The 22,998-nt window shown below is 44.6% G+C and overlaps 1 protein-coding gene across 2 annotated transcripts in view; it reads right to left on the bottom strand.

Moving 5' to 3' along the window:
- The window catches only part of LOC147124314 (dual specificity protein phosphatase CDC14A-like), a 122,197-nt gene that overhangs the window by 13,024 nt on the left and 86,175 nt on the right, over window positions 1-22,998 (bottom strand). For both annotated transcript variants that reach the window (XM_085984898.1, XM_085984903.1), the window contains exons 5-11: window positions 21,169-21,245; window positions 16,947-17,013; window positions 15,768-15,830; window positions 15,548-15,635; window positions 12,591-12,821; window positions 11,435-11,573; window positions 506-671 (exon numbers count right to left, since the gene is read on the bottom strand). In XM_085984898.1, coding sequence (XP_085841024.1) covers window positions 506-671; window positions 11,435-11,573; window positions 12,591-12,821; window positions 15,548-15,635; window positions 15,768-15,830; window positions 16,947-17,013; window positions 21,169-21,245 — 831 coding nt within the window. The remainder of the gene's footprint in view (window positions 1-505; window positions 672-11,434; window positions 11,574-12,590; window positions 12,822-15,547; window positions 15,636-15,767; window positions 15,831-16,946; window positions 17,014-21,168; window positions 21,246-22,998) is intronic.

Genomic DNA, 22,998 nt, shown 5'->3' with positions numbered 1-22,998 from the left:
TACTTCAAGTATTTATCCAATTCCCTTTTGAAAGCTACTATTGACTCTATATCCACCACCCTATCAGGCAGTGTATTCCAAATCCTAACCACTCATTGCGTAAAAAAGTTTTTCCTGAAGTCGCCTCTGGTTCTTTTGCCAATCACCTTAAATCTGTGCCCTCTGGTTATTGGCCCTTCAGCCACTGGAAACAGTTTCTCTTCATTTACGCTTTCTAAACCCTTCATGATTTTAAACACCTCCATCAAATCACATCTTGGCCTTCTCTGCTCTAAGGCGAACAACCTCAATTTCTCCAGTCGATCAAGTAACTGTAATCCCTCTTCCCCGAAACCATTCTAGTAAATCTCTTCTAAACCCTCTGCAAACCTTTCACGTCCTCCCTAAAGTGTGGTACCCAGAATTGGACACAATAATACAGCCGGGGCTGAACTAGTGTTTTATATAGGTAACTTGATTAACGCTATCCAAAAATTGGAGCATATTGTACCAAAATTTCACTTACCATGTGACTTTCTTGTTCGTCACTCATCTTGTTTTGATTATCATTAATGGAAATATCGTCAACCCCAGAAAGGATCCGTGTAACACCAACCTTGTCCTTTCCATTCTGCTGTTCTTTTAATTTTGCACGGAAAAGGTCACCCTGGGCCCATAGATTAGCTTGTTTCCTGCCAAGTATAATATAAACAATATAATGCATGTAGGAATGAAAAAGGCCCTTCACCCCTTCTATAGAACAACAGAAACTGCTGGAAAAACTCAGCAGGCCAGGCAACACCCGTGGAGAGAAAGAGAGCCAACGTTTCGGGTCGAAACCCTTGTACAGAACTGAGAGAAAAGGCAGGAAATGAAACAAAAGGCAGTTTGGGGGGGGGGGGGGGGGGGGGAGGGGATGAAAGAAGAGACATTAAGAGACATTCAAGGTGAGACGAGATAGTAATAGGATAGGTAAAGAAACAGACAATGGCTCTAAATGAAGTGTGAAATGCGCTGGCAGAGTGAAAGACAGCTGCCATGTGGGGGAGAGAGGAAAAAAAAGGAAGTCACAAACCAAAAGTGTGGATAAAAAATATAAAAATATAATAAGGGCCGAGGTTATGATCTGAAGTTGTTCAACTCGATATTGAGTCCGGAAGGCTGTAAGGTGCCTAATCGGAAGATGAGGTGCTGTTCCTCGAGTTTACGGTGAGCTTCCGTGGAACAATGAAAGAGGCTGCAGACGGTGAGGTCTGAGTGGGAATGGAACGGTGAATTGAAATGACAGGCGACCGGAAGCTCGGGGTCACCCTCACGGACTGAACGGAGGTGTTCCGCAAAGCAGTCACCCAATCTGCGTTGGTCTCCCCAATGTAGAGGAGACCACATCGTGAGGAGACCCCTTCTATATGCTTTGTTTTGGAACCTACCCAGAACATTTTTTTAATTTGTTTATGGGATGTGGGCATTGCTGGCAAGGCCAGCATTTATTGCCCATCCCTAGTTACCCTTGAGAAGGTGGTGGTGAGCCGCCCTCTTGAACCGCTGCAGTCCGTGTGGTGAAGGTGCTCCCACAGCGCTGTCAGGGAGGGAGTTCCAGGATTTTGACCCAGCGACGATGAAGGAACGGCGATATACTGCCAAGTCAAGATGGTGTGTGACTTGGAGGAGAACTTGGAGGTGGTGGTGTTCCCATGCGCCTGCTGCCCTCGTCCTTCTAGGTGGTAGAGGTCGCGGGTTTGGGAGGCGAGGTCGCGGGTTTGGGAGGCGCTGCCAAAGAAGCCTTGGCAAGTTGCTGCAGTGCATCTTGTAGATGGTACATACTGTAGCCACGGTATTCCGGTGGTGGAGGGAGTGAATGTTTAAGGTGGTGGATGGGGTGCCAATCAAGCGGGCTGCTTTATCTTGGATGGCATCGGGTTTCTTGAGTGTTGGTGATGCTGCACTCATCCAGGCAAGTGGAGAGTATTCCATCACACTCCTTACTTGTGCCTTGTAAATGGTGGAAAGGCTTTGGGGAGTCAGGAGGTGAGACACTCGCCGCAGAATACCCTACCCAGCCTCTGACCTGCTCTTGTTGCCACAGTATTTATGTGGCTGGTCCAGTTAAGTTTCTGATCAATGGTGACCCCCATGATGTTGATGGTGGGGCATTCGACAATGTTAATGCCATTGAATGTCAGGGGAAGGTGGTTAGACTCTCGCTTGTTGGAGATAGTAATTGCCTGGCACTTCTGTGGCACGAATGTTACGTGCCACTTTTCAGCCCAAGCCTGAATGTCATTCAAGTCTTGCTGCCTGCAGGCATGGACTGCTTCATTATCTGAGGAGTTGTGAATGGAACTGAACACTGTGCAGTCATCAGCAAACATCCTGACTTCTGACCTTATGATGGAGGGAAGGTCATTGATGAAGCAGCTGAAGATGGTTGGGACTAGGACACTGCCCTGAGGAAGTCCTGCAGCGATGTCCTGGGGCTGTGATGATTGACCTCCAACCACCACAACCATCTTCCTTTGTGCTAGGTATGACTCCAGCCAGGAGAGTCCCCCCCCCCGATTCCCACTGACCTCAGTTTTACTAGGGCTCCTCGATACCACACTCGGTCAAATGCTGCCTTAATGCCAAGGGTAGTCGCTCTCACCTCATCTCTGGAATTCAGCTCTCTTGTCCATGCCTGGACCAAGGTTGCAATGAGGTCTGGAGCAGAGTGGTCCTGGCGGATCCTAAACTGGACATCAGTGAGCAGGATATTGGTGAGTAAGTGCTGCTCGATAACACTGTCAACGGCTCCTTCCATCACTTTGCTGATGATTGAGAGTAGGCTGATGTGGCGGTAATTGGCCGGATTGGGCTTGTCCTGCTTTTTGTGGACAGGACATACCTGTGCAATTTTCCACATTGTCGGATAGATGCCAGTGTTGTAGCTGTACTGGAACAGCTTGGCTAAAGGCGCAGCTAGTTCTGGAGCACAAGTCTTCAGCACAACAGCCGGGATGTTGTCATAGCCTTTGCTGTATCCAGTGCGCTCAGCCGTTTCTTGATATCACGTGGAGTGATTCAAATTTGCTGAAGATTGGCTTCTGTGGTGGCAGGGACTTCAGGAGGTGGCCGATATGGATCATCCACTTGGCACGTCTGGCTGAAGATGGTTGCAAATTCTTCAGCTTTGTCTTGCACTCACATGCTGGGCTCCACCATCATTGAGGATGGGGATATTCATGGAGCCTCCTCCTCCAGTTAGTTGTTTAATGGTCCACCACCATTCACGACTGGATGTGGCAGGACTGCAGAGCTTTGATCTGATCCGTTGATTATGGGATCGCTTAGCTCTGTCTATAGCATGCTGCTTCCGCTTTTTAGCATGCATGTAGTCCTGTGCTGCAGCTTCCCCAGGTTGGCACCGCATTTTTAGGTACGCCTGGTGCAGCTCCTGGCATGCTCTTCTACACTCCTTATTGAACCAGGGTTGGTCCCCTGGCTTGATGGTAATGGTAGAGTGAGGGATATTCCAGGCCATGAGGTTATAGATTGTGGTGGAATACAATTCTGCTGCTGATGTCCCACAGCGCCTCATGGATGCCCAGTTTTGAGTTGCTAGATCTGTTCTGAATCTATCCCATTTAGCACGGTGGTAGTGCCACACAACACGATGGAGAGTGTCCTCAGTGTGAAGATGGGACTTCGTCTCCACAATGACTGTGCGATGGTCACTGCTACCAATGCTTTCATGGACAGATGCATCTGCGACAGGTAGATTGGTGAGGACGAGGTCAAGTAGATTTTTCCCTCGTGTTGGTTCTCTCGCCACCTGTCGCAGGCCCAGACTGGCAGCTATGTCCTTCAGGACTCGGCCAGCAGTGGTGCTACCGAGCCACTCTTGGTGATGGACATTGAAGTCCCCCACCCAGAGTACATTCTGTGCATTTGCTACTCTCAGTGCTTCTTCGAAGTGGTGTTCAACATGGAGGAGTATTGATTCATCAGCTGAGGGAGGGCGGTAGGTGGTAATCAACAGAAGGTTTCCTTGCCCATGCTTGACCTAACTTCATGGGGTCTGGAGTCAATGTTGAGGACTCCCAGGACCACTCCTTCCCAACTGTATACCACTGTGTAGCCACCCCTGCTGGTGGGACAGGACATACCCAGGGATGGTGATGGAGGAGTTTGGGGCATTGGCTGAAAGGTATGATTCTGTGAGTATGACTATGTCAGGCTGTTTCTTGACTAGTCTGTGGGACAGCTCTCCCAATTGTGGCACAAGTCCCCAGATGTTGGTGAGGAGGACTTTGCAGGGTTGACTGGGCTGGGTGTGCTGTTGTCATGTCCGTAGCCGGTGCCGAGGTCGATGCCGGGTGGTCCGTCCGGTTTTATTCTTATTGTTTCTCGTAGCTTATTTTTTTTTACAACTGAGTGGCTTGCTGCGCCATTTCAGAGGGCAGTTAAGAGTCAACCACATTGCTGTGGGTCTGGAGTAAACTATGGGCCAGGCCAGGTAAGGATGGCAGATTTCCTTCCCTAAAAGGACATTAATGAACCAGATGGGTTTTTACGACATCCGATAGTTTCATGGTCACCATTACTGATACAAGCTTTAAATAAGAACTTCAGCTCACACAGACACTTAGGCTGCGATTTTGTCAATGGATGCGGGTTGGGAGCGGGTCAGGTGGTTTCCGGCTTCCGGTCCCCCCAACTGCATCCGGCCCACGCACGTGATTTTACGTTGATTGACCTTGTTCAGCCCGCCCTGTGGGCTTACTGGCCAATTAAGAGGAAGCCGGTCATATGACATCATTTGATGACGCGTCATCTGCCCGTTTTCTTCAAGGGACCACGCACAATTTTTTTTTGACAACTCATTTCTCAGTGTTTTACAGCATTGAGGGACTGCAAACACTGACAATCACTGTACAAAGGTGAGCTCTTGCACCCAGGCTCTCTAGTGACTCCCCCCATAGGCTGGAAAAGATGGCAGCTGCAGGTGAGGTGACAGGGGCGATCTGTCACTGGGGAGAGAGGTTCTCCAAATGAGGTGGCACTAGACATAGTTTTCAAAACTGGTTACCTAAATGTGTAAATGCATTAAAATGATTTTCTCTCAGACTCACCAGTGCACCACTGGATCCTTCACACCACTTCTGCAGCGGTCATCAATGCAGTAGCATTACAGCAGACTCACAACACGCCACACTTACCTGGCGTGGTGTCTGGACGTCGGGAAGCCAGAGGCAGAAGCGGCAAAATTTAAAAATAGCCTGTTAACTACTCTCAGCTACTTGTTAACAGGCAGGTAAGTGGCTTTAATCCTCTTCCCACCGCTAGGTGTCGGGTCCATGCACAAACCGGGGACCCGACACTTGAGAAAATTGTTGGGAGGCGGGTTGACAGCGGAATCAAACCCGCCATCAAAATGATTTTTGTAGTGTCCGTGTGTAGATAAAGACACTGAAGACAGGAGTTGGTTCATAGGTATTTACTAAGCAAGTCTGGGGGGGGGGGGGGAGGGGGGGTTTCTAAAGGATATACACAATACACAGGCTTATATAGCCCAAGTGGCAATTACCGGCATTACGCACACCTGGGGCTCTTAAAGGCACATACACCATAATTGCTCTTAAAGGCACATACACCACAATTCCTCCCCTTCTAGCTAACTAGTACATCATATTTTAAGTAATTATTAATTACATGTTATATGCAAAATAATATACATTGCTGTATTAATTAATTATAAGTTAGTCTCTCAGGAGGCTTCCTGACTCGGTCCGGATAACGCCTCGGGGGTGTAGTAGTTTCTGGTGGTGTAGTAGGTTCTTCTGGCAAGGCTGATTCGGCTTGAAGGCCAGTGTCGGGTTCATCGGGCTCCAGTATCACCGGATCGGAGGTAGATATGGGTATCTCTACTTCATCGTTAGATGTATAGAGTGGTGGTGTAGGTTGTCCCTTTTCGGATGACTTGATGATTTGGTCAGCATGGCGCCTTATTATGCTGTCTCCGATGTCCACGGTATACATCAGTGGTCCTAATCGTGTGCAGATAGCTCCAGGCTGCCATTTCTCGGTACGGTAGTCCCGGGCCAAAACCAGTTGGCCTATCTGGAAGGCCCTAGTTGGCCTTTCATTCATGCCCTGGAACTGCCGGTTCTCCACGTCCCTTCGGATGTTGGGCTTGACCAAATCCAGCCGGCATCTTAGGTTTCTATTGTAGAACATCATGGCGGGAGTTTGGTTAGTAACCATATGCGTTGCATTCCTATATGCAAATAAGAAGTTATCCACCTTGTGCTGAAGTTTTATGTCTTCATTACCCATGGCCTTGATGGCCTTCTTGAAGGTCTGGACAAACCTTTCAGCCAATCCATTGGTGGCGGGATGGTATGGGGCGGACGTGTAGTGCTTTACCCCATTGTTCTTTAAGAACATTCTGAATTCTTCGGACACAAATTGCGGTCCATTATCAGAACATATCTGCTCCGGCAGCCCATTCCTGGCAAATATGGTCCTTAATACTGTGATGGTTTTTTCCGTGGTGGTGGAGGACATCTTTATTACCTCCGGCCACTTGGAGTGTGCATCAACTGCGATTAAGAACATTGAATCCATAAATGGACCAGCAAAGTCGATGTGCACCCTTTGCCAGGGAGATGAGGGCCACTCCCATGGATGTAGAGGGGCCTGTGGCGGAGCATTTTGGACCTTCTGGCATCCTAGGCAGCTCTTGGTCATGTCTTCAATGTCTCCATCGATACCTGGCCACCATACAAACGCCCTAGCTAGGTTCTTCATTTTCACTCCACCCAGATGCCCCTCGTGAAGCTCCTTTAGCACTTTATCCTGGAGTTTGGGTGGAATCACCACTCTGGATCCACACATCAAGGTTCCTCGGCACACTGACAGCTGTTCTCTTCTTTGCGAGAATGCTGGCAACAGTGGTTCGCCATGTGCTGGCCATCCCTTCACTGTTAAATCGTAGACCCGAGAGAGAGTAGGGTCATTTCTTGTCTCCCTTCCAATGGCAGAATTTGTCACCGGTAGACATTCCACTATGGTAGAGTGGAATATCTCTACTGGGTCTACTGTAGGTGCCTCTTCTATCGTTGGCAACGGTAGGCGTGATAAACCGTCAGCATTCCCATGCTGTTTTGACCCTTTGTATTCAATGTTGTATTGGTGTGCCCCTAGAAAAAGGGACCACCTCTGTAGTCTTTGTGCCGTCATAATGGGGACACCTTTTTTAGGGTTGAATATGGAGATGAGGGGTTGATGGTCAGTCAGCAAGGTAAATTTTTGTCCGTGTAGGTAATGGTTGAATTTCTTCACTCCCCATACCAGGCTGAGTGCTTCCCTGTCTATCTGGGCATAGTTACGCTCAGCTGAGTTCAATGAGCGTGACGCAAAAGCTATCGGCCGTTCCGAGCCATCAGGGAATCTATGGGACAATACCGCTCCTATGCCGTAAGGGGATGCATCGCACGCCAGTCTGATTGGTAGTGATGGGTTGTAATGAGCCAAAATTTTCTCGGATGTGATTAAGTCTTTACATTTATGGAAGGCACGTTTACAGTCTTCGTTCCATTTCCAAATCACTCCTGTCTGTAGAAGATCATTAAGAGGGTGTAGAATAGTTGATAAGTTCGGTAAAAATTTATGATAGTAATTTATTAATCCCAGGAATGACCTTAATTGTGAAACATTTTCAGGTGCTGGGGCTTTTATGACTGCTTCAATTTTTTCAGGTGACTTATGCAACCCTTCCTTATTAATTATGTGGCCACAATATGATATCTGATTTTGGAAAAATTCGCACTTGGGGCAATTTGCTCGTAGGCCCCGTTCTTTCAGCCTAGTGAGCACCTGCTCCAAATTGGCACGGTGCTCGTTGTCGTTTTCTCCTGTTATAAGGATGTCATCTAGGTAGCATTGAGTCCCCGGAATCCCTTGCAGGACTTGCTCCATAGCTCTTTGCCAGATAGCTGGAGTTGATGCTATTCCAAAAACCAGTCGATTGTACTGGTACAGGCCTTTGTGTGTGTTTATTGTGAGATACTTTTTAGAGGTCTCCTCAACCTCCATCTGTAGATATGCCTGTGCCAAGTCAATTTTTGTGAAACGTTTCCCTCCGGATAGTGAGGCGAAAATATCTTCTATCCTCGGAAGAGGATACTGTACCGTGTGAAGGACCGGGTTTACAGTCACCTTAAAGTCCCCACAGATGCGAATTTTTTTCTGTTCCTCAGAGTTATTTTCCAATGTTTTTTTCATGACTGGAACGATGGGTGTTGCCCATTCGCTCCAATCTATTTTGGATAATACGCCTGCCTTTTCCAAATTCTTCAGCTGTGCCTCGACTGCCGGACGTATTGCGTATGGCACCGGTCTTGCCTTAAAAATTTTTGGAATTGCTGTGTCTTCCACTTTTATTGAGGCGGTGATGCCTTTCAAGGTTCCTAGTTTCTCTTGAAACACTTCTTTGGCGTTGGCCAAGATGTCTTTTAATCGTTCAGGTATGATGTCATCATTGTTTTTTTCCTTACTGGTCACCGTCAGTGCCTGAATGGAGTGCCAGTCTAAACGTATCTTCCTTATCCATTCACGTCCCAACAACGGTGGACCACCATCTTGTAGAATGTATAAATACAACTTTTGTATTTCTTTGCCGTTGTATACCACAGGCACCCTTATTTTTCCTTTGGGGTAGACTTTCTGCCCCGTATATGTTTTTAAGATAATGGATGTGTCTTTTAGAGGTATATGCGAAAATAGCCTCTCGTAATCTCGTCGATTTATTACGGTTAGAGCTGATCCTGTATCTAGCTCCATTTTAACTGGGGACCCTGCTATTGTGAGGGTAACCCAAATGGTTTGGTAATCCTCTTTGGCAAGTACATTATGTAATTTGAGACAGCTTAGTCTCTTGTTTCCGGAGTCGCTATCGCTATTCTGGTCTTCGGAGCTATTGTCCGTCATCATTTGTACCTTCCTGTACTTTTCTTTATTGATTTTTTGTTTTCTGTCAGTGGATTTATTTTGTCCAGATTGGCATACCCGTGCAATGTGTCCAATCTTACCACATTGCCTGCATGCTTTGCCCTTGAACCAGCAGTCCCTCTGGTTATGGGTGGATCTGCCGCAGCGATAACATCTTCCGAACTCCTGTGTCATTTTATGGGTGCCGAAGTCCTGTGTCTCTTGTTGTATCTCTGCAGCTCCTTTTGCTGCTGCTTCGTATGATACAGCCATACTGAAAGCTTTGTCCAATGTTAAATCTTTTTCAGAAAACAGTCTTTTTTGTGTTCCTTCACTGAAGAGACCGCAAACAAATTTGTCTCGAAGATAATCCGATAGTCCTGCTCCGAATTGGCAGTACTTTGATAGCTTTCTTAATTCGGTTAGGTAAACAGCGTTACTTTCATTCTTGTGTTGATTTCTCTTGAAGAACTTGAATCGTTCCGCTATCAGCAGCGGTGTTGGGTTTAAATGCTCCTGCAGGGTATCAACAATTTCTTTAAAAGTCTTGTCCTTTGGTTTGGCTGGAGTGATTAAATTTCGTAACAGCCCGTATGTCTTCGCGCCCATTAAGTTCAGAAGTACTGAAGCTTTTTTTTCCATCTGTTATTCCATTTGCAGTGCAATAAACCTCTACTCTTTCCACGTATGTGGTCCAATCTTCTATTTCGCCATCAAAAGCCTCAATATTACCAGATTTAGGCATTTCAGAAAAGATATGGCGCTTCCCGCGCTTTTTTTTTTCTCTCTGTAGCAACGATATGGCGCTTTCCGCCGCTGCTACCGATAACAACGCTGTTTTACTGTGGTTTCAGTTTATTCACTGTTGGAGACTCGTTCCCGACGGAGGTCTAAACGCTGACCTGCTTGCCGCGCCGGCCGTCTCTCGAGTGCACCTTCCCAGTCCGTTATTGCTTGCCTCCGATTTCGCTGCCTGTCTCAGCTGTAGAGCCCGCCGCTGGAGCTCCAGCCTGACGCCCAGGAAGGATTAGCGCAGTACCTGTCACCAGCTTGGCCAGCTGGTGAAACCACAGTTTCTCTTACTTCCTTGAGTCTTCTGGACGCTGGAGGAATCGATGTCCTTGAGGTGCTGCCGAATTGCAGGTAAGTCCGTTTCCACTTCGTCGCCACTGTAGTGTCCGTGTGTAGATAAAGACACTGAAGACAGGAGTTGGTTCATAGGTATTTACTAAGCAAGTCTGGGGGGGGGGGGGTTTCTAAAGGATATACACAATACACAGGCTTATATAGCCCAAGTGGCAATTACCGGCATTACGCACACCTGGGGCTCTTAAAGGCACATACACCACAATTTTAGCCTTTGACCCGTCTCCAAACCCGCCCTCTCAGTGCTGATAAAATCGCAGCCTTAAACTTTATAATAGTAATAAAGCTATTCGAATATCAGTACTTCATTATTGTGGTAACCTGAACTAAAAAACCTAACTTCAGAATAAACAATCTGCTCTGATCACCATCTTCCCTCATGCATTCACCTTCAGTTCTTTAATCCATTCTTCACTCACCTTTCAAAAAAGCCTGCTACTTGAAGTAGCAGATACAATAATGAGCACAAACATGTACACTTTTATAATGTTAAGATGACTCAGCGAACAAAAGGGAAAAGTGTTTCCATAATGGTTTCACATCTGCTTTTTTTCCCCCCAATGTTGTCACTTCTTGTCTTGAAGGTGATAGCTCGAGCTAGAGTAAAATACCACAGATGCTGGATGCTCTCCAGCAACTCATTCAAGTGTACATTTTTCACGTGAACCTAGAAAGCGAGTATCAGTAGGCTAGTGAACCAAGAGGGGCACTGATGCAGCTCCTGATCCTGTTCTCTGTCCATCCACATATTTGTACTTTCCTTGTGTGGGATGGGTGGGCATCATGCATCAGGAGTGAGAACCATGGTGATTTTTTTCCCTTCCTACTCTGGAGCACTCAGGACAACTGTAGTGCTCCATCACTGCCCAAGGACCATGCATCAAGCAGGAATCTTCCAACTCTGTATGACTTAGTCCAATGCTATGTCGTATGCAACTCTTTAGATCTCCCATGTCAGATATGCTGCCAGGCCTCTGCCACTTTCAGATGGCATCTGACAGTTTGTAAGAATAGATCAGTGGCTTTGATCTGCTCATCCAATTTTCCCCTCCTCCCTTCAGAAGTGCATTTACTTTGCTCACCAACAGGTCACGTGGCTTGCAAACTCCCGGTGGTGATTTGTGGTCACAACACAAGCCTCTGTTCCATCACTGAATGCACAAACTCCTAGAACTCCAACATGTTGCCGATGTAAAATTGGCAGTGACTATGTACCAATTTATTTTCCCTGCAGTAATGCAGGATATAGTTCAAGCAGATATCAGGTATGGGCAAGTAACATTAAACTGTGTTTAACATTCCTTGACAATATTTTCATTAGGTATGACATGGTACTCACTCTTCTAAAAAGTGCTGCTGAGGTCCTATAATTGATCCTGGTCTACATATTCTGATCCAGGCAATGGCTTCCGCTGCTGTTAGTTTGTAGTGTTTCATGATATAACATGCTATTAGAGTACCGGTTCGGCCTAAGCCAGCTAGAATATTTCAAAAATACACACAGTCATTTCTCTTACGTCTGAAAACTTTAAAATATGTAGTAAAATATACAGAACTATGCTAAAGGGAATTCACTGGAAAACAAACAGAATGCATAATTCACTCAACAAAACTGAATACGTCCAGTGTTTCCGTTAAAAATTGGAGGATAGAATAGAAATCCTATTACTGGAAGCAACTAAGCTCCCTCCGACAACAGCAAAATACTGAGGATGCTGGAAATCTGAAACAACAACAGAAAATGCTGGAAACACTCAGCAGGTCAGGCAGCATCGTGGAGAGAGAAACAGAGTTAACATTTCAGGTCGATGAGCCTTCGTCAGAACTGGAAAAAGTTGGAGAAGTAACAGATTTTTAAGCAAGTGTAGGGGCAGGGAAAGGGGAGGAAAGAACAAAGGGAAGGTCTGTGATAGGCTGGAAGGCAGGAGAGATTTTTAAAAAAGGATAATGGTGCAAGGCAAAAGGAGATAGCAATAGGACAAGTTAAGAAACTGTTACTTCTCTAACTTTTCCCAGTTCTGACAAAGGGTCATCAACTTGAAACATTAACTTGGTTTCTCTCTTCACGATGCTACCTGACCTGCTGAGTGTTTCCAGCATTTTCAGTTGTTATTTAAGCTCCCTCCTATTTGCCCTCCCCTACCACCACCCCCCCCACCGAATGTTATGAGCAGTAATCTAGTATTTTTGAATTTGAAGGTGGCAACCTGCTGTTACTAATTACAAGTTTAAAATTCCAAATATCGAATTTCCAAGCCAGAATACAATATCTATATAATCTAGAAGTCAGGAACAGAAAATGTGATTCACCCCATTACAGTTCTGAAAGATAAAGACAGACTTGGGTGGGACCCTTCATTTTGGTTGTTGACCAGCCTACATTTTGTGTTTGTTTTAATTTTTAAGGTTTTCACATTCTTCCTTTTTAGCTCTACTACTAGGATAACATTAGTATTGTTAACACCAACACTGCAAATAAAAATCAGGAACAATACCTTTACAGTGCACAGCAACAACACCCTCTGCATTTTCACAGATATTCAAAAACCTTTTGACTATAGCATCACTAGGTGTACTTCCATCCACAAAGAAGAGATCGTAGTGCTCAAAACGAGCATCTGTAAATCGCTTGGCATCATACATTTTCTTGTTTAAACGGACAATTGTGGTGACATTGTGCTTTCGGAAGTACTGGAAATAGGCCTCTGGAGCATGCAGTGGGTAGCCTGATTCAGCAAGGAAAAAGTAGGGTAAGAAGGGAGATAGACTTTAGTTCATTTCCAACATTTAATACAGTTTCATACACAACACAAAAAATTAAACCAAAAATTGCTGAAAATACACAGCAGGTCTGAGTTCTGATGAAGGGTTTACAACCGAAACATTAATTTGTCTTTACTTTTTACACAGGTTGACTGACTTGCTGAGTATTTCTCCCATTAGCAATTTGTTTCTTTTGATTTACAAAACAGTAAGACCTGAAATATCATGCAGACGAATTAAAAGTTCTTAAAAGAACATTAAGCTGGTTGCTATTAAAAAACCCCCAGATGTTTATTAACACCCGCAGAAAACCATATCTAGCATAAATGGTGCATAATGTTTTAAAAAATTATTTTAAATACAAAATATGTTATACACCCTTAACATAATTAAAACTGGTTAGGCAGGTAAAAAGCAATGCTGTGTGCAATGGACGTTAGAGGCTGGTTGTCATCACATCAGCCTCTAACTGTCTCACTATTATGACTATTCATTCGTCATCTCCGTGTTTGTAAAATCATATATTTATCAATCAAGCACACTATGAGTGACCACCGAGTGCTAACTAGAATACACCAGCTTATCTTCAGTAAGCTGTCTTGTTCTTTGAATGTGCAGAATCAGAAATTATCCGATTGTATATGAATTGAAGTCCGAACTTTTATTTGGCGGGGCAGTGGATGGGCAAGAGACAGCACCTTTAACAATGAACAATGTTCCATGGCACTTTACAGAAGTGTATCAAAAAAATGGATGACGAGCCAAAGGATGAGATATTAGAAGAGGTGGGTTTTAAGTAAAGTCTTAAAGGAGGAGGGAGAGCTGGAGAGGTTTAGAGAGGGAATTCCAAAGCATAGGGCCCAGGCAGCTGGTAGCATGGCTATTAATGGTAGGGCAAAAGGAGGTGCAGGAATGCACAAGAGGCCAGAGTTAAGGAATGGTGAGTTAGGGGATCGGGGGTGCGGGGCACGATTGCAGGGCTGGATTGCAGGAGATTACAGAGTTAAGGAGGGAAGAGGCAACAAAGTGACGAGCTGGAAGTTTACAGATGGTGGGGGAGGAGAGACCAGCCAGGAGAGCTTTGGAATAGTCAAGTCTGAAGGTGACAAAGACATGGATGAGGGTTTCTGCAGCAGAGGGGATCAGGTAGGAGTGGAATACATCATGGTTAATGCTCAAAGATTATACGCTTTTAAAATAAAAATCCCCCATCTCTCAAAGGTACTGGCTGTTACTGGGATATGGTTCTCAGTTCCATGGACACTAGCAACCCTTCAAGATCTTTTCCAAGGTGACCATCCTTCATTTGTAGCTTGGCAATGCTCACCATTAATGACCATGGATGGTATTACAGTGGAGGCAGATTATGTTCTCACCCAAAGACAACATTTATGTATATTCACACAGGAGTCATTGAGCAGTGATCAGGAGGGGGAAACATAGCTGATTTACCAGTCCCTAGGGCGTGGAAGCTAATTGCTTAGTTGTGTGTGAATTTATTAAATTAAACTGCTTTCTTTTAGAAGTTTAAAGATTGGGGGGCGGGGGTGGAGTGGTGGGAGGAGATACAACAGCCGAAGCCCATGATGTGCCAGTGAGCATGCTGAATGCAAGATCAGCTGATACAGTAACTAGATAATTCAACAGATACACTGCTCACTGACATAAGATCACGTTTATTTGGACAGGCACTGTACTAATTTTAAAGTCAGCAGCTGTGATCTCAACAGTGGCTGACAATATGATTTTTGGAGGCGAGTAGCTACTGCCTTCAGTACTCACCTCAGTAGCTAAGAGCTGCCACAGGACAAATGTGGAGAGTCAAGAGTGGATGTATGGGGACCTTTGGGTCTGCATTTCATCGGATAGATTAGCTGTTCCAATGCAGGAGCAGAGCAACAGAGGGAAATGCTACTGGAGAGGACTGAGATGGGTGGATGGGGACAGACTGCATTCAAAATTCAGAACAGCAATTAGCAGTATAACTTGGCGACTCCAATTATCTACTGGATTTTGGGGAGGGGAGGAAAAGAGGGAGTCTTATGCCAGATAATCAAGGTTCAACTGTACTTTGTAGAGGTAAAAACAGTATTTTGGCAATTACTTTTAATTTACACAATACCAACATTTCTAGAATTTTCCAACTCTAACTTCAAAGATAATCACAATTGCAAAACAAAAAAAATAATTTTTGGTATCTTTCTGGACTAAATTGCCATTTATACGATCATTACTATTGATACAACTACAATAAGCTACTACAACATCAACAACTACTACAACAACTTGTATTTTTGCACGTTTTAACATAGGAAAAGGACCCAAAGTACTTCACAGAGCATTAAACACAGGGATAAAAATTTCAAATTTGAGGCATTGGGAAACTGGGAGTCAATGATGACGTAGGTCAAAAAGGACAAGGGTGATTGGTGAGCAGGACTTGGTGCCGGAGTGGATTTGAGTGCGAGAGAGTGTTTTGGAGGAGCTGAAGTTCACCAAGAGTTAAAGATTTGAGCATTGGAGTTGGTTTAAATCCGTTAAACAAAACCCAAACAAACCACTTTCATGAGATTTTGAAGTTTGTAGGCACCATTGCACAAATATTAAATGCATATCTCAAGGGAACAGTTAAATAGTTAAAGCACCACATTCACAGACCAGAGTACAAGCTTAACAATTCAATACCTACCATTTTCTATTTTGCTCTTTGGATGTGGTCCGCTGAAGGCCAAGAACTTGCTGGGGATAATCCAGTTAAAATCTCCATTTTCTGCTCTCTGCAAGCAAATAAAATGTGCTCATATATTCATATATACATGTCTGCCAGTCTTGAAGAATATTTATTTGGAAAATGCATCAGAAAACTTGCTTTGAAAATGCAATCTCTGAATCCATTGAAAAACACTAACCTCATAATGCTCATATTCATCTACATCAAATGTATTAAAATTGAAGAATTCATACTGCAGGGCCTGCAAATGAAAGATTTTAAGAATTAACAAGTAAAGAGGAGGTACTAGAAAGGCTGGCAGTACTTAAAGTGGATAAGTCACTTGGTCTGGATGGGATGCACCCTAGGTTGCTGAGGAAAGTAAGAGTAGAAATTGTGGGGGTGCTGGCCACAATCTTCCAATCTTCCTTAAATACAGGGGTGGTGCCAGAGGACTGTCAAATTGCAAATGTTGTTCAAAAAAGGGGAGAAGGATAAAACTGACAATTACAGGCGGCTTTTAGAAACAATAGTCTGGGAGAAAATTAACAGCCACTTGGACAAGTGTGGACTAATAAAAGAAAGTAGCACAGATTTGTTAACAGCAAATCAGGTTAGACTAACTTGATTGAGTTTTTTGATGAGGGCAGTGTGGGTGATGTTGTGTATATGGACTTGATATAAAGTACCATATATTAGACTTGTTAGCAAAATTGAAGTCCATGGGATAAAAGGGACAGTAGCAGCATGGATACAAAATTGGCCAAGGGGTAGAAAAAAATGTGGTGGTGAATAGCTGTTTTTCAGACTGGAGGGAGGTATACAGTGGTGTTCCCCAAGGTTCAGCTCTAGGACCACTGCTGTTTTTGATATACATTAATGACTTGGACTTGGGCGTACAGGGCACAATTTTGAAATTTGCAGATGACACGAAACTTGGAAATGTAGTAAACAGTGAGGAAGATAGTAATAGACTTCAAGAGGACTGGTGGAATGGGCGGAGACATGGCAGATGAAATTCAATGCAGTAAAGTGGGAGGTGAACTCCCCGCGATTGGCCAACCCCTCCACTCTTCCGATCTCCTTCCGGGCCTCCCCCCACTGGCCCCGACCCACACCTCCCCCCTTGATCCCTCCCTCCTCTCTCCGGTCTGGAGCTACAGGCCTAGCCTCCCGACAGCCTCTCCATCTGGCTGGCTGCGGGGATGGGAAACAGTGCTTTGAAATGCTAATCAGGCCTTGCCGTTAAATTCGGCAGGGCCTGTGGGTAACCCGTTCCCCCGAGTTTCCCTGCCGCACGCACCCCCCACCCCCTCAAAATTAAAATTTCAGCCACAATGCCAAGAAATGCTAATTGATAATGGATTTACCACCTTACCTTACTGACAGCATGTAAACAGTCCAAAACTGTTAGGTTATATGTGCACGTGCCAAATGAAGCATCCCTGCAATAAGAAAAGTTTTATACTTGTCAAAAAGTGAATTAAGGATTGTATTTTGTGTTAAACCCAAACTTTGTATATCACCTTACAATATTTAAAGCTTGCTGATAAAGTGGACAGGAAATATCAGGAAATATCATCAAGTACAGCTCAACTTTGTTTTCTTAAACCCATTCTTCCCTACAATACTGGAATTTAATTTTTTTGCACCTCAAGAGCTTGAGCATTTAATTAATTTACAAATCCTGCTGCACCTCCTGCTCTAAAGTTGATCAATTTTTGGATGCGCCATGATCTAAAAAAGCCTAAGGATATTTATAGCTTCCAATTAAGTACCTTTTTTTTTGCAAAGATGTGGCAGCTGAAGCTTTGTAAATATGCATCTTGGAAGTTCAGCAGAAGCTATTAGCATTGGCCAGGATTTCAGTATTGCAAGAGGGTAATTGGATTCGAGATGGGCAATAAATCCTGGCCTTACCAGCGACGCCACATCTCATGAATGAATTTTTTTTTAATGGAGTTCTTTTGTTCACAACGTAATGCAAACCCAAGGTCTGCCAAATGAATCAAAACTGAATATGTCTGACTTATTTCAGGGGGACAAGTGAGAAAGAAGGGAAAAGGAAGAAAGGATTTAGTATTCATCATAGCAAGATTCAATGGCGGCTCACCCAGCATTCAATGGATGCTCTCACACACTAGTTACTCCTTACCCTTTTTTGATTCACTGTCCAATTTCTCTTCCCTCCTCTCCTCCACAAGTGGCATCCTAAGTGACTGTGGTAAACTATCCCTCCTCATCCTCTCGACCTGTCTGCAATCTTTAACACAGTTGACCACATCCTCCTCCAACGCCTCTCCTCTTTCGTCCAGCTGGGCGGGACTGCTCTCGCTTGGTTCCATTCCTATCTATCCAGTTGTAACCAAAGAATCACCTGCCATGGCTTCTCTTCCTGCTCTTGCACCCTTTGGGCTGGATTTTCCAAGCCCCGAGGAGGCAGGCAGGGAGGTGGGACTGCTGGTAAAGTAGCAGAAAGTGGGGGTGGATGGCAAACCAGCCCCCATCCTGCCTGTGCCTTTTTGCCAGGAGGCAGGAAGATGTGCTGCTTCAGGTCCCGTCTCCTAGAGGCGGGAAAGGCATTAAATGCTTTTAACTGCCTGTTAACAGGTAGTTAACAGGCAGAAAAAAGGATTAGTGCCATTTTACCTTCACAGGTGAAGGCTTCCTGACCTCGGAGAACCCCGCCGGGTTGGAGGAGATGTGAAGGAGGTCTGCGGCGGTCAGAGGCACCTGGAAGTAAGATGTAGAGGTGAGTGATGGGTGCAAGTGTGGAGTTGTAAGTATGCAAGGTGAGTGATAAGTGTAAAAAAATGTTCACTTACCTTGTTTATTTCCTACAGCCTTCATCCTCTCTGGATCGGGAGACCCGACATCCTCATTGTCGATTTCACAGACTGGCTGTTGGATCCTCCGAACCAACAGCCATCTGAAATCAACAAAGTTGAAAGGTTTGAGGAGTCCTGAACACAACGACTCATCAAACTACAGAGAATGTCAAGTGTTTGACAGCTTCACAGAGCTGTCAAACGCTGACATTTCTTCTTCCAAGAAGTCTCGACAGATAACATGTCTGACGTTGACGTGCTCCGTCAGTGACTTTCTCCCTAATTGGCCTGCTGAGCCCACAGGTCGGGCTTAACAAGGTCAATCAGGGGAAAATCCCTCTGGTTGGTCAGACAAGGATGGAGGCGGGACATTGACACGACAAGTAGCAGTCCTGCCTCCAACTCGTCTCCATTGAGAAAATCCAGCCCTTTACCTCTAGAGTCCCCCAAGGATCTATCCTTGGCCCCTTCCTATTTCCATGCTGCCCCTCAGTGACATCATCCGACAACACAACATCAGGTTCCAAAATGTATGCCGACAACAAACTCTACCTCACCACCACCTCTTGTGACCCCTCCATTGCCTCTTATTTGTCAAGCTGCTTGTCCAACTTCCAGCACTGGATGAGCAGAAATTTCCTCCAACTAAATATTGGGAAGACCGAAGCCATTGCCTTCTGTCCCTGCCACAAACTCCGCTTCCTAGCCACCGATTCTGTCCCTCTCATTGGCCACTGTCTGACGCTGAACCATATATGCAGTCGATGACGCCCTGCATCTGTAGGAAGCCAGCCAGAGCCAGAGCGCACACTCATTCTGACTGGCTTCCTTGGTGGCAAAGTGTACATAATTGCCTGCCTCGGCAAACATGGCATCAGTTACCGGTGTGACGCATTTGAGTGCGGCCGACTGCGAAATTCTGCAAATGTCTCCTGCAGATCCCTGGAAGGAGTCTGGGGCAAAAAAGTTGAGGGCGGTGATCATTTTGACAGCCACTGGTAAAGCACAGCCACCAGGTCCAGTTGGCAGCAGGTCTTGTTCCAGCAGGGTGGAAATGTCTGCCATGATCTGACGAGATACCAAGCCTCCTGAGGCAGTAATGTTCAGACGCTGATCCTCTGTCTACATACCATGTTGCAGGTATCGCCTCCTGCGAGGTATACCTCTGTGCTCATCCCCTCTCTCCTGTGGAGCAACAGGTCTGTGAGGAGAAAGCTGCTGCTCCTCATCTTGGTCCTCATCCGAGGTCCAAGGTGAAACAGCATAAGCAGTACCCACCCATGCTGATCTGATATATGACAGATGTAAAGTGGAGATCAGAGGCACAATCCTCCAAAGTAGTGAGAGTTACCTCCAATGTAGTGAAAGTCACCTCCAAACTAGTAGAAACTACCTCAAAGTTGTAGAAATCACCTGCAAAGTACTGAAAGCAAACTCTCAAAACAAGTGGTACAACAAAGGTTCACTAGATTCATCCCTGGGATGAGAGGGTTGTCCTATGAGGAGATATTGAGTAGATTGGGCCTCTACTCTCTGGAGTTTTAGAAGAACGAGAGGAGATCTCATTGAAACATATAAGATACTGAAGGGGATCGACAGGGTTGCTGAGAGGTTGTTTCCCCTGGCTGGAGAGTCTAGACCTACGGGGCACAGTCTCAGGATAAGGGGTCAGCCATTTAAGACTGAGATAAGGAGGAATTTCTTCACTCAGAGGGTTGTGAATCTTTGAAATTCTCTAGGCTGTGGATGCTGAGTCTTTGAGTATATTCAAGGCTGAGATAGATAGATTTTTGGCCCCGAGGAGAACCAAGGGATATGGGGATCGGGTGGGAAAGTGAAGTTGATCTTATGGAATAGCAGAGCAGGCTCAAAGGGCCGTATGACCTACTCCTGCTCCTAATTCTTATGTTAAGTGCTGTGAGAAAAAGCCTTTCATTTAGGCAAGGAAGGTGGTGTGTGGTCTCAGAACATACAGTATTTTCAGCCCCCCTCAATTGCCACTGTGCTCTTCCCTTGCTTTCACTGGTGAGGTCCAGGAAGCCTGGGAAAGCCATGGACCCACAATGAAAGTTGAAGACCCCTTTTAAAAAACCCTGTTAACTACGTCTTAATTGCTTTCAATTGGTAACCCGCCTCTCCAGAGGGTGTTTCCTCGCATACTGCTGAACATGCTCCAGTGAAATGCGGAAGTCGACGGGTTGGAGCTGGCTTCCAGACGAGCTGTCAATTTCAGCGCATTTTACTACCCACCTGCTCCCAAAGTCTATGATGTTAAAATTCCCCCCCAACTCTCTGAATCTAAAATGCAGTCATAAAGAAGGAAACAATAACTCCCATTGGAGGCAGCAGGATATTTGTTAGGAGGGTAAAAGTAGCCTGTTGAGAGACCCACCACAATATATGTTTGGCTGCAAGCAAACCAAACAACATATTTAGTGAGTCAGTATTTACCCAGCAGTCATTAGTGAGCAGATCTCAGTGTCCTTCTTGCTTCTACACATTAATCTCAACCTTCAAACCCCAAATAAAAAAAGATCAGATGGATCCAACCTCGGCGAGAAAACTACACAACCATTCATTTCTCTCCTTCCTTGGCACCACTGAAAATACAGTGACAGCAAAGTAATAGTCACGACAAACATGCCAGAGTTTAGCAATGCATACTGTTACACTGCCAAGTTCCAGGTTTATAAGATGATTCCATGCATTGTCCTGATCAGGTCTACAAACTATTCAATATCAATGACAGGAAAGGGAATTAAAAAGTATTACCTAAAAGGTTGGTATATGTTATTCCCCCCTATCAACAGTCTGTAGGTTTCCTCTGGAGTTTTTTTCAAGTAAATTACCTGGAGGAAACAAGATTGAGCATGTGAAGTTTTAAGAATCCCATTGCAGCACTTTAGTGACGAGTTTTAATTATGAAATACTAATGTAGAAAAATTTTGAATGCATGCAGTCGAAACGCCAATCTCCTAGAATGCATAAGAGCTATGTACCTTCAAAATAAGTCAAAGGATCAAAATTAGCACTCCCTCCAGAACTCTCACGTAAATTAAACCCATAGGGAAAGCTCATCACTATCTTGTCAGAATATGCTACAATATGACAAGCAATCACCATGCAACACCAAGCTGGAAATGCTGTGTACATTTATCTAATGAATTAGGATCATTATGTTTAGAAGACCAGGGAAAATGATTCTCTTTCTAACCCACTCCACAAGGATTTCAATGAATAAAAGGCCTTGCAATTGTGTTCTAGCTTTCTAAAACATGGTCAGTCGTGATTTGTTCTCCATGCATCGATTCTAGAACCAATATAAAAAAGCTCAGTGAAATCCATCTTCTAGGAACTATGTACAGGGTACTGAGGTTGAGCATTCTTGCAGTTTGAATTCATTTCCTTCCATAGTTGCCAGATATGCTCTCCATTCTGTCACTGTACCTAGCACAAAGATTTGAGAGTAAAGTGCACTAACGAAATATAGATTTAAAATGAAAACTAAAACTACTCGAGTACGGGGAATGTATTTTTTTTTCTTTTAATTACATACTAGATCAAAGCCTTTCAAGTTGTTGAAGGGGCAGTTAGTGTTAATATACAGAACTTTAAGATAGTTAGTAGGTAAATCACTTCTTCTAGAAATGCAAATGAAATATATAGATAGATGGTTCCAACCAGCCATGGTAGTGCTTAATCACAAACGTTAGTTATTCCCATGAGCACTTAGTTCTGCCAAAAGGAACACAGAACAAAACAAAAATGACAATGTAGGACTAGTACACACTTAAAAAAAAAAAAAAAATGTTGGCTCCAATCCCCCAACGTGAAATACAGACGTTCCCTGGCAATAGAGTTAAGTATAACAAAACACATTTTCTTCGTGTTCTATAAATGCAAACAATAATCCAATGTTTGGTAAATGGAGTCACTGAAATAGTGTCACTGATCCCAAGTGACTGTATTCTTTGTTTTTGGTAGTTCCGACACAAGTCATAAATGTTTAACACCAAACTTGATACTTCGTTTACTGACAGTGATCCAGAATTCTAACTTATCAAACACTTGGTTATACTGCAGCAAAGAGAATGGGCCAGTTCTAAAATCTGCCACAATCACTATAGTAATCTGGGATGTTATGATTAAGGTTATCCACCAGGTGGTGCTGTAGCCAATGCTGCTACTAAGGTCAGAGGTTTGCTTCCTGTTAAGGTCAGAGGTTTGCTTCCTGTATAGGTCAGCACAAGGTGAAATGCCAGGACGTGTTTCCCAGTTGTTAATAAAGTACTCGTGTTAATTCTACGATATCGCCTCTGAGTCCTTGTTCCACTTAATGGATTGATCACATTTGGCGACAAGGCAACTTAAGGACCCTGCATAAAGAAGAAAAGTCTGCCAGGACGTTTAAACAACAAAAACACGAGCTAAAGTTAGCTACAAGCTGGAAGAGAGCATGGCTGCCACGGTAGGAATGGTTTCCGCTTTTGATATTCAAGCACAAACCTGGGAAGAATACTGTGAAGTGTTGGGTTATTTTTTCGAAGCAAATGAAATAAATGATGCCGGAAAAAGGAAAGCCATTCTGCTTAGTTCAGTGGG

The sequence above is a fragment of the Somniosus microcephalus genome, chromosome 1, assembly GCF_052327205.1.
Source record: "Somniosus microcephalus isolate GS21.2 chromosome 1, FLI_Smic_1.0, whole genome shotgun sequence".
In the NCBI taxonomy this organism is placed as follows: Eukaryota; Metazoa; Chordata; class Chondrichthyes; order Squaliformes; family Somniosidae; genus Somniosus; species Somniosus microcephalus.
Note: the sequence above shows the minus strand (reverse complement) of the source record. Positions and strands in the feature narration are given on the sequence as shown.